The 15602-nt window shown below is 40.3% G+C and overlaps 1 protein-coding gene across 3 annotated transcripts in view; it reads left to right on the top strand.

Moving 5' to 3' along the window:
- Nucleotides 1-11926, top strand: part of LOC112556879 (transcription factor CP2-like) — a 55082-nt gene extending 43156 nt beyond the window's left edge. For all 3 annotated transcript variants that reach the window (XM_025226290.1, XM_025226291.1, XM_025226293.1), the window contains one exon: nucleotides 7352-11926. In XM_025226290.1, the coding sequence (XP_025082075.1) occupies nucleotides 7352-7398 (47 nt within the window). In that variant the 3' untranslated portion in view covers nucleotides 7399-11926. The remainder of the gene's footprint in view (nucleotides 1-7351) is intronic.
- Nucleotides 11927-15602: the final 3676 nt, after the last annotated feature.

Here is a 15602-nt window from a genome sequence, read left to right as displayed (position 1 = left end):
ATCAACTAACAAAATGATTAACCCTATTCACAATACAGTAAACCACATAAATAGTAAGTTCCCTCCCCATCCACACACGTACACACCTTTCACAGTGAAAGTCCTTGATTAAAGTTCTTTTTTTTACAAGTCTGCTTTTGAAGACTTCCTTATCTGGTTTGGAGCTCTGTCACAGTACTCGCGTTCCCACAAACGCCTGGACATTTGTGCGTTCTTTTCTACACAAACAACTCTACCTCTTTTGTACGCTTGTATACATTTACTGATTTTAACTAATAAAAATACACAAAGAAATGTCGAAAAGAATTTCTTAGTAAACATACATCCAGGGTTCCCAGGTCCTTGCAAGGTCCTTTTAAGTCCTTTTATATTGAATTTTTGCCAAAAGGCCTTTTAAGTCCTTTTATTTGCCATGCGGTCCTTTCAAATTCTCACACAGGTCCTTACATTTTCTCTGTGACCCTTTTAAGTCCTTTTATCGATAAAATATTACAACAAATTTATTTCCGGAGTAGACTTTGGCGCAAAATACCGACGATTTTTCGCTGCATTGCTATTTTAATCACATGACTACCAGTCTCGCTCGCGGCAGGAACGTCCGTTTCGGCCTTTCGCGAGTTCACTCTCGTCGTGTCGACCACATTTCTTTGTCTGCTTAACAATTTGAAAGATGCCGGGGAAGTGCTCTTTTCAGGAGAAGTGGCTAAAGGAAGACAAGTATAAAGATTGGTTAATAAAAGACTCGAGCAATAAACATTTGGCACGATGTGCTGCCTGCAAAATATCTCTGAATCTTTCATCAATGGGCGAAAGTGTTCTGAAACAGCACATGGTTACCGAAAGACACCAAAGGCAAATAAAAGTATTTCTGAAAGATGCGCGCTTTTGTGTAACTGATTACTTTCGTCATCGAGAACATCCACAGCCCGCTCAAATCAGACGGCACCGACCAGCTCTGCAAGTGTGTCCAGTAAGTTGACAATTATTTATCTTTAGCGATTCATTTAGTTAACGATGTGGGTACTTAGAAAAACACATTAAATTAAAGCGTGCATAACATTTTGCGGTTTTTTCCACTCTTTATTAAGCCTATCGTCTAATTTACGGTGAAGCCAATAGCTTAAAGATCAGTAAATAGCAAAGAATTATTTAAATTAAAAAGTTGAGATTTTCATTTTCTCATGATTCGAACTACAAATAGAGTTTTATACAATCACGAATCTTACTACAGCTTTGCTGCAGAAATTGATCTGAATTTTTGGCATCTGATCAGGAAAGATTAAAAAGAAAGTATAATTAATAATGTATGCTTATTATCCTATTTTACCAGCAAATACATTATTTTTTGGATTTTTAAAATCAAACAATTTAACATTAAAGCTAAATCAGTTAGCTGAAAATAACTTTCATTTTCAACTATGCTGCCATCTTTATACTTTAACTTAGTTTAGTATTATTTATATTATCATGTCATTAATTATTGCTTTTTGAAACCTGTCTTTTATTCAGACAGAACATAATGTTTACAGACATAATGGTAATTAAATGTTTCTTTGAATAGGTTTCGTGATGAGCAATGAACGATTGAAGGCAGAGATCCTGTGGACTCTCAAGATTGTGGAATCACACTACAGTTTCAGATCTGCTGAAAAGTCTGCTGAACTGTTTCGACTTATGTTCCCAGACAGCCAAGTAGCTGCAGAATTTAAGTGCGGTCAAACAAAAGCCAGTTATCTAACTTCATTTGGGCTTGCTCCTCACTTTTCGAAATTGCTTCTGGACTGTGTAAATTCGTCGCCTGAGTATGTTCTTTTGTTTGATGAATCTTCTAACCATAAGACTCAAACTAAACAGCTGGATTTCCATGTTCGTTACTGGAGTGACAATGCTGTAAGGACTCATTACCTGACTCTCAGGAATTTTGGGTCATTCCGCGGCCATAGACCTTCAACAAAAGTTCAGTAAGGTAATTAGCGAATCAAACTTCAAGCAAGCTAATTTACTTCAAATTTCTATGGATGGACCTTCTGTAAACCTAAACCTTCTTGAGAAAATTAATAACGACATGATTACCAATCACAATGTTGGTTTGTTAAATGTGGGCAGCTGTGGACTCCATGTTATGCACAATGCATTTAGGCGTGGGTGCGAGGCTTCTCAATGGGAGCTTGAGTCATTTCTTACATCTGCTTATATCTTGTTCAGAGACAGCCCAGCCAGAAGAGAAGATTATATAAAAGTAACTGGTTCCACATCTTTTCCAGCCAAGTTCTGTGCTCACCGATGGCTTGAAAACAATTCTGTTGCTGAAAAAGCAATTGTTATGCTTCCATACTTGGAAAAATTTGTCAAAGCTGCAATGGAGAAAAAAATAACATTGCCAAAGAACAAATCTTTTGATATTGTAAAAGCTGGAGTCTTATCTACCCCTTTGCTTTCATGTCGTCTGGCTTTCTTTAGTTTAATTGCCAGTATACTTGAACCTTTTTTGAGAAAATACCAAGCTGATCAGCCTCTTCTTCCTTTCCTTTGTTTAGACTTACATGACATTATGAAAAATCTGATGCACAAATTTATCAAGTCAAATGTACTTAATAAATGTGAAACTGCCCTCCAACTTGTGCAGGTTGATATATGCAACAGTTCTAACCATGTCAATCTGAGCATGATCGAACTTGGCTTCAGGGTTGATAGACTACTGGCTGTAGCTAAGAAACAGTCATCAGTAAACGATGGAACTCTCATGGCCTTCAGAGCTGAATGCAGAGATTTTTTGAAAGCAGTTGTTCTAAAATTGCAGGATAAATCTCCACTGAAGTACACCCTAGTGAGAAACATAACTTTCTTAAACCCAAAGACCATGGGGGAAAAAGACAAATCAATACAAAAAATGAAAAAGGTTTTGTTGTATTGCCAAGGTGTGAAAAGGTTTGATGATGTGACTTGTGACAAGGTATTGTCAGAGTTCCGTAATTTTCTTGACAGTTCTGCAGGTGAGTGTGGTAGTAAGGCTTTTGACCCTATGACACAAAGACTGGATAGTTGGTTTTATGATGCCCTTGCTGGAAAAGCAGAGTTTCAGGTGTTGTGGTCTGTTGTCAGACAGTTACTCCTACTCTCTCATGGTCAAGCTACAGTGGAAAGAGGATTTTCATTCAACAAAGAAACAGTAGCTGACAATCTTAGTCAGACTGCACTAAAAGCACGCAGAGTAATTCTTGATCATATTCACAGTGTGGGAGGGGTGGAAAATGTTGAGATCTCCAAACCACTGATGATATCCGCTTCTAGTGCCTATGGCAGGTATGAACGTTACCTCTCTGAGCAGAAGCAGCAGAAGGAAACAGAAGAAAAGCAGGTCCACAGAAAGAGATTAGGAGATGAGCTGGTAATACTCACAAAAAGGCTAAAGACCACCAGTGCCGAAGAACGACACCTGCTGGAACTGGCTGACAGACATAGTTTCCAGGCTGAAGAGCAAAAAGTTTTTCACTTATTGAAAGATCTAACAACATGCGTTTGTTAGCCAAAGACAAGAAGAAGAGATAACAAAGATTCAGTCAGACATTGATAGATTACAGGAAGAAATTAAAAGTGTTGAATTGTGACATTCAGAATTAATGTTTATTTCAGTTTAAATAAGCCTGCACAATTCTGTACATGTATGCTATGGAACATGTTAAAAAACCAGAACTATTTAGAGGGAATTAGGTTGTGTAAAGAAATTGTATTGTTTAGTATTGGTAAAGCTGTAGGGTGACAAAGAATTGAATTTCATCAATGAAACTTTTGCTTATAGTAGATGGATTGCTTTGTCATTTTGTAATCTTAATCTTATGTGTATTAGTATATCATGCTGTTTATGTATATGTTTGCATGTGTTACATGTATGTGTAATAAGAATGCTTAAATAATATCTCAAGGTTAAAAATAAATGGGCTGTAATGCTTGACAGTTTCGACTCATTCCATCTTTGGTTTAGCATTAGGATCACACTCTTTTCATTCCTCATCTGATCCTCCAATCCTTGGCATTCCTTGTAGTCACAAGAAAATGTTTGGTCTACACATCTGTACAACACTAGTTGCCCTTCCGTATTCGCAAAAAACGCTCTTTTTTTTCAAAAGTTCTTTAGAAACTTACTCTTTCTTGAACTTTGATCTTCTAGTACTACTGTGCATAGCTCTATTTCTATCTCTCTCTTCCCATTAGAGTGTGTGTGCGAGAGAGAGACACGTGAACTGACTTTTGTATTACACCAAAGAATGCTTTCAGGTTTTGCAATTATTATTACTTAGATTTCTAGAAAACTTGGAACATTAACGGTGTATGTTATCAGCGCGCTAAGGACACTTTTTAAGTTATCTAATCTAAATATGGCAGACAGGCATCAAAATTAACTCTTTGATTATTTATTACTAGAAAATACATGTATTTGAGAACATAGAGAAGACCACAGATCATAAATAATACATCTTTCCGACCACACAAGAGAAAAACTTAAGCATTGATGACTGTCACTTAGGTCCTTTCGAATGCATGAAAGGTCCTTTTAAGGTCCTTTTAAGGTCCTTTTTTGGCACCATCCCTGATCCCTGGGAACCCTGACATCAGTTAATCCTTACTACTATCTAAGATATATTATTATTAATGATCTCTAATTCTAAAATCAGTCCTTAGAAAAAGTTCCTTTCTTGATTCAACTTAAAAATAATGAAGTGTAAAGTTCGCCACAGCACTGCTTTTACTGTATCAGCTGTCTCTGGGGACTAATGTTCCATAAATCTAAATATATGTATCATCCACACTCACAACATCTTAAATCGTCAAAAGAATTACACAAACAAATCCCAACTGACATCTCCACTTGGGGACAGACGTTATCCACTAAATGACGCTGTGTGTGGGGACGAGCGACCACACAACTCGTGTCACTATCTCTGGGGACAAGTGACCTCACAACTCAACATATCAAACACTGCCTCTTGAGGTCAGATGTTGTCTTCTTCGTGTGCGGACGTTTCGCCGCCGGACGTTTCGGAGTCGGACGTTTTGCCGACCGGCGTTTCGCCGCCGGACGTTTCGCACATTATGTCAGAGAGAGAGAGAGCTTACTTACTTCTCAAAGAATGAAAGTAACTACTAGATTACACAATAATTCTTTATTTCAAACAAATTTTACACACAGACTTCACAGACAGTTCACTTTGATTGTCACAGATTATGCGCAACAGCTTTGAGAAAAAACATTGATACAATGGCGAGAGAAATGTGTGAGCTAAGGGTTCACATGAGGAGGGATAGTGAGAGAGAGTTCACTGAAACATTGATACAATGGCCAGAGAAACGTGTGAGCTAACGGTTCACATGAGGAGGGATAGTGAAAGAGAGTTCACTGATACATTTGTAGAGGGCCGGTTGGTCCAGCGCTTGTTAGGCAGAAAATGCTGATGCATGCCAGTAAAGTAAATGTACGATTGTAAAAGACCGCGAAAATAGATCTGCTGATGCATGCGGGAATAACGCTGATGCAAAAGACCGCGAAAAGGGACCCACCCGCGAGGTATATAAGGGCAGAGCTGAGACACAAGGACAGGGGAGAAAACTGCGAAGAGAAGGCGCGAGACAAGTGAAGCAGCCGTGACTGTAGATCTATCCGGATTAAAAGAGTTGTGCAACTGCTGACAGGTTCCTGCCTTTCTGATTTGAGTGCTGGACTATTGTTGTGGTCACTGTTCGACTCCCCTCACCACACACCTCTCGGTTACACATTGATACAATGGTGAGAGAAATGTGTGAGCTAAGGGGCGTCACACACTTGACTTCGGCTAAAGGTCCCGTGTGAAATAAGTGCCCCGCGCCGAAACGTCCGGTCGGCAAAACGTCCGACTCCGAAACGTCCGGTGGCGAAACGTCCGTGTACCGTCTTCTTAGGCCATATTCTCCAGGATACCAATAAACTAGATGTAGAGGGTCGGTAGACTGGCGCTTGTTAGTTTTAGTGGGATCTGCTGAGGCATGCGAGAGAGGGCAATCAGTGGTGATTGGCTAGGATAAAATGGCTAATTGCCCGGGCCATACAGGAGGATTGGAAAAGTTTACCCTCCCAAGGTATATAAGGGCAGAACTGAGGTGAAAGGACAGAACAGCTACACGACGGAGAAGAGACAGCCTAGGGTGATACGGCGCAGCCGTGACCATTTTACAAGTATTAAAGGGTCGCACACCTGCTGACTGTTCCTGCCTTTTTGGTTTGAGTGTTGGACTGTTGTTGTCACTCCACAACCCCCACCACTCAGTTACATAAACAATTCACAAATCAAAATAACACAAAAACTCTTCATGGTATCAGCCAGGCCCATTAGTCTGTGGCATTAGCCAGACCCAAACACTCATGACCCATATCCCGGCCCTTCACTCAATGGCCCATGTCACGGCCCCTCAGATAACGCCTATTGACGGTTACAAACGAGAAAAAATTTACTCATTCTCATTCATATCTATTGTAACAAGAATATATAAAAAAATTCAGCATTCAAAAATATGAATATCGCACCTTCCTCGGCAGACACAGCCTCCATTCCACCACACGTAGTGTCACCGTGTCTCCTGGGGAAGTGAAGCACTGGCCCGCAACAGTTAATTTAAAATAGACTCCCCCTTTCTTGTTCCACTATCAACATGATTAGTCATTCAGCAGTTGAGCTCAGCCACCATTCCTGTGCTGGCAGTCATCATCTGTGACAAGCTCCAACATAGAAACTCATTATACAGTCTTTTCACAATTGTTACCCATCTTGAAGTTAGATTTGGCACACCAGACAACAGATAAAGGAAGATAGTAACTGGACAGAAAATTTCATTCCTGGACAGGAAATTTCATTCCTTAAAAATCTAACAATCATTTAAGTTCCCTAGGTTACTTATTTAATATCTCTAATTAATAATTCAATTAGAAACTTAAGAGAATGATTGCAAAAAACAAAACTGGCAGACTCACCTTAACAGGTTTCATATGACTAACATACTGTGATCTGAAAATACTCTTTGATCTGTCAAAAATACTATTTTCCTGGCTGAACATGCTTTTGTCCTTGACCTGGGGTCACCAAGTCTAAGAGTGCTTACCACATACATTAATATTTTATTTTGAAATCTAGCATAAGCATATGAATATCCATATAGATCATAAAAACATTTATATCAGAACCAGAATATAGACCATGAGAATGTTTTTAATTACAAAACATATTCTGAAAATGCTTTTGTTTGAACAGTTGATATCTTAATTCTCAAGGTGTGAACTACACTATGATCACAAAATAATCAAGCTGTCTGCTGTCTATTTCAGAAGAGTCTGGGGACAAATACAGAATTCTCCTCAAGTCCGTGGAATAACATACAGCAAATACAAAATTGCTTCTTTCTTGGCCAATCACTCATGCCAGCATAAGAGGGACATTCAGTGTGTTCTTCTCAAATCTGTAACTTGTGCTACTGTAGAATGTAGTACATTTACTACAGTAAATGGATGAACTTGTGGTTGGTGAGACCAGTATCCTGCACAAGTTGTTCAAGGTTATCATCCATGAGTCTCAGTGTAAAGAGAACGCTAGCCTGGTGCATGGGTTATATCTGATGAATGCCCTTGTTCAACAAGGTTATCACCATGCAGGAGCAGCCTGGAGCGAGAGCGTAAAATGTTGTGACTATAACTTTATAGTGGAGATGACATTTAACAGCAATGACCACTTTATAGTGGAGATAGTGGTCTCGTGACATTTGACGGCAGTGACCAGAGTGAGTTGCGTTTAATCAGAAAACAGCTGCAACCACACATCAGTGCTATGTATGCCTGCACCTGGAGCAAAGCATGTATTTGTGTAGCAGAGAGGTAGGGAAGAGACAAGACAGTGCCTCACATTCAGTTATCATGGAGGACTGATAAGAACAAAAGTAACAGTCCTTTCAACAGTTGATGGCATTGCATAGATTAGTTTTCAAATGTACCTGAAGGATTTTTTTTTTTTTGCACTGGGCATGGAATAGTACCAGTATGTGATGCTACATTATGAATCATGCATGCTACAACTACAAAGCTTAACTCAGGGAAGTTAGGGCTAATGGTTGTTATGGTAACAATGGGTTGGTAAATTCTATAGCAGCATTAGTGTGCTGCAAGAAGAGTATTTCTACAGATTTTGTGAAAGAGTTATCATAAATGGTAATAAAATCTCTGTTTGCTAATGACATTCTCTTTCTTCACCATGCTGGCATGGAGTATTATAGTAAAACCTCCATATTAAGACTTGCTAAAATCCACCAAATCAGGTCATAAGTGAGAGGGGTAATAGTAAGGAGATCAACCAGTCTACTTTTATTCTAGGAACCATGACTTCAAGCACCTAAAAATTCAAGTCAGTCGCAAGAATTTTAGTTTTATAAACACATGACTTCTGGATAAAAACAAAGCACAATCAGCTTGTGTTTGTAAAGAGACAACAATGAATTGGGTAGGGTGAGGTCACTTCAACCAAAAACCAGCCTGCATCAACCTCGTCATGACCATACTGTCCCATGTAAGACCACTTTGACTCAACGCCAAAAGTGAAATCAACCATGGCCCAGGCTAAGTGAATACCCGAGCAGTGACACCTGTTTCATATTAACCAAATGTCTGCATATACATTTAATACAAATCTACAAGCTTAAGAATGATGACAAAGACTTTTTTAAAAAGATGATTTTAAGAGAAAATCATGTTATGCGCAATTGTCTGATTCGTTCTTTGTGTATTGCCAAACAGTTATTTTGTAAGATGATAGCTAAACTTGTCCGAACAACTGCTGGCTTTGTTGTGCATTTCCTGTGGCGCAGTGGTTAGTGCCTGTCACCAATACAGTGAGGGTTGGCTGTCCTGGGTTCAGCTTTCGTCTCGGGCCCGCTGTTGTTTCTCTGCATGTGGCTTTTGTTTACAGGGCTGGCTGCCTTGCCATGATATAGCCTTAGTTGTTGGCTCAGTGTAAAACACCACTGCCATGCCCCCCAATCCCCCAGCTGTTAGTAATATTTGACGTTAATAGCTATTTCTGTCATAGGAAATCAATTCATCTTTTGAACCCAGAATGATTGGACTTTCAATTTGGGACTATTTGGTCATCACAGAGTCGGTTAGACTCAGGCAGGTGATAGATATAGGAATGCCCGCTGACCCCATCAACAAGCCATTTCTTTTAAAATAAGCTTAATTTACTTTTTGTGATTTTTGCAGAAAATAGCAAACAGTTTCTTTTAAAATTTATTTTTGTATAACACACGACTTCTGCAAAAATGTTGTAATAAAGTATAAACTGTTGAGTTAGGGAGGATATTGTAATAGAGATGATGTTTATATAGCAAAATGCATACATCAAAAATGTTTGGGTCGTAACTAAGAGTGGGTATTTCTTGATAAGGAGATTTTACTGTATTCAAAAAAGGAAAATGGTTTTAATATCACTGAGGTTTTTTCCTATGGTGGTGTCAGTTTGGCATGCTGCTGGAATGTTGATGTGAGAGGAATACACATCATTTTCAAGCGGCAATTGAGTAAGCACAGATCGTATGCAAGTCCAAATAGCCTCTTGGGGTTGGTTTATGGGTAATGCCATTATAATGGAGGTATGATCAGAGTTCAATTCAATACCAGTCATAAAATAACCAAGGCCTTTTTCTGTTCGCAAGGTTGTACTCTTTTTTGTTTGTTTGTTTCTTCTTTTCTTTTTTTACATCATTCTAGATGTTAACCTTGCATTAAAGAGTTGTCCTGAAAGATGTATCAATTTCTGCTGTTGTCAAATATATCGTACAAGAACCAAGATAAAAGAAAAAGTAAAGTTCTTTCAGTAGTACAAAAGAATTTGAATGTTCCTATTTGCATGTGGTCTGAACATTATCTAATCTGTAAACATGAAGTGAGGTATCAGATGCTTTCAGCAAGTGGTTTGGACATGAAATGCCACTCAAACATGGAGCATTCCTTCCAGCAGAAAATGTGCTACAGTGGTCTTAATCCTAGATGTGAATAAATATTTGTGTGCAAGAAAATACAAATGTTGAATATGATCCAGTTTGACACGTTTAGTCTGAGATCCTGAAAGCTATCTTGAATATGACAGGCAGTCTGTAAATTACGTTTGTAGATAAATCTATGGTGAAAGGGAAGTAACTCCTAGCAGCAAAATTCTTAACCTATTGATGCAGCTGTTTTCCTTCATCCATTCTGTAGTCATGGGGAATTTTTATTATGGGTGTAAATCAAGTAGCAATACAAGGAAAAAAAGTGTCCAGAGCTAGTTAAACTTTCTTGTTAAATATTGTCAAAGCTTTTTTTACAGTTTAAGGTGGTAATTGTAATTTAGGGGCCTCATCATATAGGTTATTACTATGTCATAGTCTTTTTCTTGTGGTGAATCACAATCAGATATTTTCTAAATTCCACTAGGCCTGTGGGTCTGAATAGTATTTTCCTCTGTTCACTGGTGCAGAACATTAGAGAAAGAGGTGACCAGATAGTCTTTATAACCAAAGACAATCATACTTCAATTCATCTGTAGTATGCTTGCACAATAGTCATGCTTTCACTTCTGCAGTATGATAACAAAACAATCATTTGCTGGGAAGAAGGATGGGACAAGCAATGCAGGTCTGATAAGAAAAAAGTTTCAAACTAAACTGGTCTGTCAGATTCATATCCTACCACTGTCTTGGCACTCTTGTATGTTATTCTGCTGGCACTTTTTCTTGTTTCACAATGATAATCATGCTAATCTTCAGTACTTTGTGGCACTTTGCGCTGTGTGGAAGATCATCAAGCAGCAAATTGGGGATAAGGCTGTTTAGAATAAAATGGGTGTACCCAGTGTTGTCCTTACTCACAGCCCATTTTCAGTTTTCTTGATTGTTGACAGATCATTGCTTTATTGCCTTTGCAGTAATCTCTCATTACTTCCATGACCATGACCCCTCATCACTTTTCATGTAATGCAGCATTAAGACTAATGCTGTAGAGACAATAGTTTTTTCTTAGAAGGATCTCAAAGTACAAATGGGACAGTTTCATGAACTGTAGCTTTTGCACCTCAAGGCAACAGATTTTTTTTTTCACTGGGTGAGAGCAAGCATGCAAGTTTGAAGCAACTATGCATGGGCGCGTTTGAGTATGTGCAAGTATACACTTGTGCACTGTATTTTCGGTTAGTAGCCCACATTGTTGAGATATCTGATTTACATATTTTGTCATGTTTGCAGAGGGCAGTTGCCCACTACCGATGAAAGTAAAATTTGGCAGCTTCAGTAAAACAGTATGGTGTATATAAGTCAATGACCACGCAGTTGTAGAAACCAGTATGAATGACTCAGGCTTTTGTTAGTATTGCATCTTCCTAAAAAAAATTTTTAAAAAGCCGAAAAAAAGTGAGGGAGATAAGAAAAAAATATTGTTGCATCTTGAATGAATGTGCACATGGCAGTGTTTTATTCATGTAAGATTGCAGAAAAGGTTTTCAGTATTGGAAACCTTGCAGCACCCATTCCATCTTGGAAGAAAAGTCAGCTAAATGTTTTCGATATGTTGTCATTAGGTAGTATAATGACATAGTGTTGGCAAAAATAAAAAAGTATTAGAGTATTGTCATGATCTGCTGTGAATTGCAGAACCATTGCAGCTATCTGTACTTACCTTAGCTAAAAATGATCAATCACTAAGAGTAGTCTGTTGGTACAGGCAATACAATGGTTGCCATGTGTTTCGGATGAGCAGCAACAGGCAGCATGAGAGGATACCCCCATTGCAGTTTGTTTCTTATGGGCTACACCTTGTCGTATGTGAATTTTTCCTCTCAGAAGCAATGACTTATGTATGATGCAATAAACATGATTCACACAATGTTCTGAGTTGTTTTCCTCCTTCAGGTTCAGGGCAGTCTGGCAATACAACAGTTAGCACCTGTCACCAACACTGTCAGGCATTGGCTGTCCTGAGTCCTTTGGTACACTGTTCTTCCTCTATGTATGGCTCCTGTTCACAGGGCCAGCCTTAGTTGGTTGTTGGAGTAAAACACCAGTCCCTCCTCACCCCACTGCCACCACACTTCCTTCAGCCCTATCACACAAATGGCAACTGAAAATCATCAGTGGACCACACCAACCTCCATCTAGGGACCTCGGCCTCCAGGTTCATCTACTTACATGTTGTCATGCATGGCAAACACAGGGAGCCAAAAGGAGCAGCAGAGAAGAGAAATCAATGAAAAAGGTGTCATTGAAAAAAGAAGGCAGGTAAAGACAAAAGATAAAACAGTAGGTCTAGTCGGAAAAGAATATAGATGAAGTAGAAAAGTAAGTTTCAACAGTTTCTAGAAAAGAAAGGGAGAGAAGAACAGGTGAATTGGAGATGAAAGGAAAGGGCTGGACATGGGGTCACCTGGAGCGGGTTTCAGCCGATCGACATTGCTGGCGGACTCTGGTTGACGCCTTATGTGCAACCTGATGAACGAAGAGGAATAGAAGAGAAAGGGGTGGGCCAGCTCAGTTACCCAACCCTTGGCCTGAGAAGCCCATGAGGGCGTCTGAAAGAAATCACTTGGCATTAGCAACATCCCAGCTGACCAAGCAGGGTTGGGATGAAGAAACAAAGGCTGTTACTGCTCTGTACCAGAATATGGAAATGCAAAAAATAGACAATCACTAGTCATACCCCTTCGAAAGAGACAATATCATAACTACAGACCATCAAATTACCCAAGAAACAGTATTGTAACTACAGAGCATCAAGTCTAATCAGTTACCCAAGAAACAGTATCCTAGCTACAGATGGTGATGCATATATTCAACATCAAAGAGAACCAAATTCAAGTCGCCAAAGCACTGTACAAAGAGCTCAATAAACCAATGTCTACAAAATGAGTATGTTCTTTCAAAATAGCAATTGGTGTCCAACAAAGGGCATGCATGTTTTCTGCACTTTTCAACATCTTTGTGGAGAAGATTGTGCAAGAAACCCATTATAATCATCAAACTTCCATTTTTAGCAGTGGCAGACTGATACGCAACCTACGCTTTGCATGACATGTATCTTATTGCAGGTACCAACAGTGTTGACCTTGGCAGAGTGAATGCACATGGAATGGAGATCAGCACTGATAAAAGCAAAGTCATAGTTAAGACCAATGGTAACCGCAAAGCAAGTGATTTACATGAACAGAGCACTGCTTGAAGAGATGAACAATTGTCAGTACTCCAGACCCACCCTTTCCAAAGATGGCAGACTTTGGCATCAAGATGTGGACAGCATCAGGTTGAACAAAAAGTACATAGACTTTACAAGCCTCTTCCAACTTCATGTTCTGTTTTATGAATGCAAGACATGGACTCTAGATAAGTAGAGGAGAATCCAGGTACATGTATTCCAACCACATGCTATAGGAGACTCATCACTCAGATCACCATCAAAGTGTTAAGTCTCTTCTTGGTGGGTGTCTTGACAAGTGTTGTGTGACATCATCAACACCTATTCCACTGACATTCCCTAACTGCCGCAAGACTGCCATTGAAGAAGCTCAACCCTAATGATAGTTTAAGTCTTTAAGAACTACCTTACTGTTTCTAATCTTCTATTTTTGCCTAAGTTGCTATCACATATGTGCTGCCATAAGATGTAACCCTCGACCAACTCGGTGAACACCTTTCTTTTGACTCTTATATGTCAGACTCTACCATATAGATCAATAAGCCTTTCACATGCCAACATTTTACTGACAATAAGTTATGCTGCCAACATGGGTTTTGTGTAAGTCAGCTAATGGAACGTTTCTAGATGGAGGTTATCGATTGGACATAATATATTTTAACTCATACAAGGCCTTTAACACTGTACCCCATAAGTATTTATTACATGCCATTAACTTCATGGATGGGCAAAAATGTTAAAATAATTTTAATATTGATAAGCACAAAGTTATGCATGGTGGTGATGTTATATTGCATAATACACATTCGTAAGTGAAGGAGTACCTGTGGTGATGGAAGGGGTAATATTTGATAGTGTAGCGGGAGCGCTTGTTTAGGTCAGCGGGTACTGCTGACAGTGCTTGTTCCCTCCACCCCGTATCCCCTCCCACCCCACGCTTGGTCGCGCGAGACGGACAGCAACAGCGGGTGACGTAGTGCCCAAGTGTCCTGTACAAATAGAGCTCGCACCTTTTCTCTCTGCCTGAGAACTGGTCCGGGGAGGGGGGGGGATTTGTGTTTTACGCTGTGCCAGCAACTTATGGCTATATCACGGCAAGGCAGCCAGCCCTGTAAACAGACGCCACGTGCAGAGAAAGAACAGCATGCCCGAGACGAGAAATGAACTCAGGGCAGCCAACCTTCACTGTATAGGTGACAGGTGCTAACCGTTGTGCCACCGGGCCGCGCAAGAGAACTGGTCCGGCTTGGTATGGCAGTTAACAAAGTTTTGAGACTAAGTTAGCGCGAAGTACCTTTGTGCCGCGAGGCATCTGGTCTGCTGGAAATAGCGGCTCGTGCACTCAGTCTCGATCTTTCCCCACCTCAGGGAGTTAGGTGCTAGAGTTTGATAGGCTAGGTAGGTGAAGATAGATACGGTGGTTGTATGTGTAAATTATGTAAATAAATCCATGTCTTTGAACCTTAAATACCTGTGTGAGCGTGTTAGTGCCAACAAGTGCTAGTGTGTCGTACGTATATCTCCGTCGTGTGACCGCGTATCACTAGCGCGAGTGACGTTTGTGTACTGTCCATGGTGTAGTTGTGACACAGCAGCAGAGAGAGAATACACGTGAAGGTCCGGCGGAGTTGATGCAACGAAGAAAAGACACTTTAGTCAGAGAGAAAGTAAAGCAGGGTCTTTTGTGGACTCCAAGGGCGGCTGAGTTCGGGTACGTAATGGATATAAGCAGGCCCGGTTCTACCTATTCAGTGGCGTAGGAACCAGGGGGGCAGCGGGGGCAGCCGCCCCCCCAAGGAAAATACAGGGGGGGCAGGAATATCCTTTTGCCCCCCCAATATTTGAGTCGTAATTCCTCACAAAGAGAAAAGAACTGAAGAAAGGTAGGGGAACGTAGAGAGGAGACGGTCATCACCGTCACAAAAGCGGGCCCTGAGGCAAGTGGAGGCTCTAACACCTCTGACGATCAGATCGGGGACAGTCCGTTGGTATTGTTTGCCATGCTCATTGCAGGCTGTGTTGAAGCCTGAGCGAAGAAAGCAGCCGGACAGTACATCGGTACATCGAGTGTGGTCTCCTTCCCCCCTCCCCCATAATGCGACGCCTTTTCTTTGGCGGTTTTCGTTTGACCAACATAAAACATCCCCCACCCACTCGCTGTCACCCTAAAATTATCTGCTATCGCTTACAGCCAAAGGGGCCGCACTGGCCATGGGGAACACAGAAAGCCAGTAACGAAATAGTTGCATACCAATACCCCAGTCTTGCCAATCAGACAGGAACCCTCACACTTTGTGAAAAGCTAGCGAAGCACGAGGACTTCCATCTTACTAGACACCAACGGTTTAGTGCGAATTGACGGCTTTGACTTCAC

Source organism: Pomacea canaliculata, linkage group LG2 (genome assembly GCF_003073045.1).
Source record: "Pomacea canaliculata isolate SZHN2017 linkage group LG2, ASM307304v1, whole genome shotgun sequence".
NCBI lineage: Eukaryota > Metazoa > Mollusca > Gastropoda > Architaenioglossa > Ampullariidae > Pomacea > Pomacea canaliculata.
The sequence above is the reverse complement of the archived record's forward strand: the minus strand, read 5'-3'. Positions and strand labels throughout refer to the sequence as shown.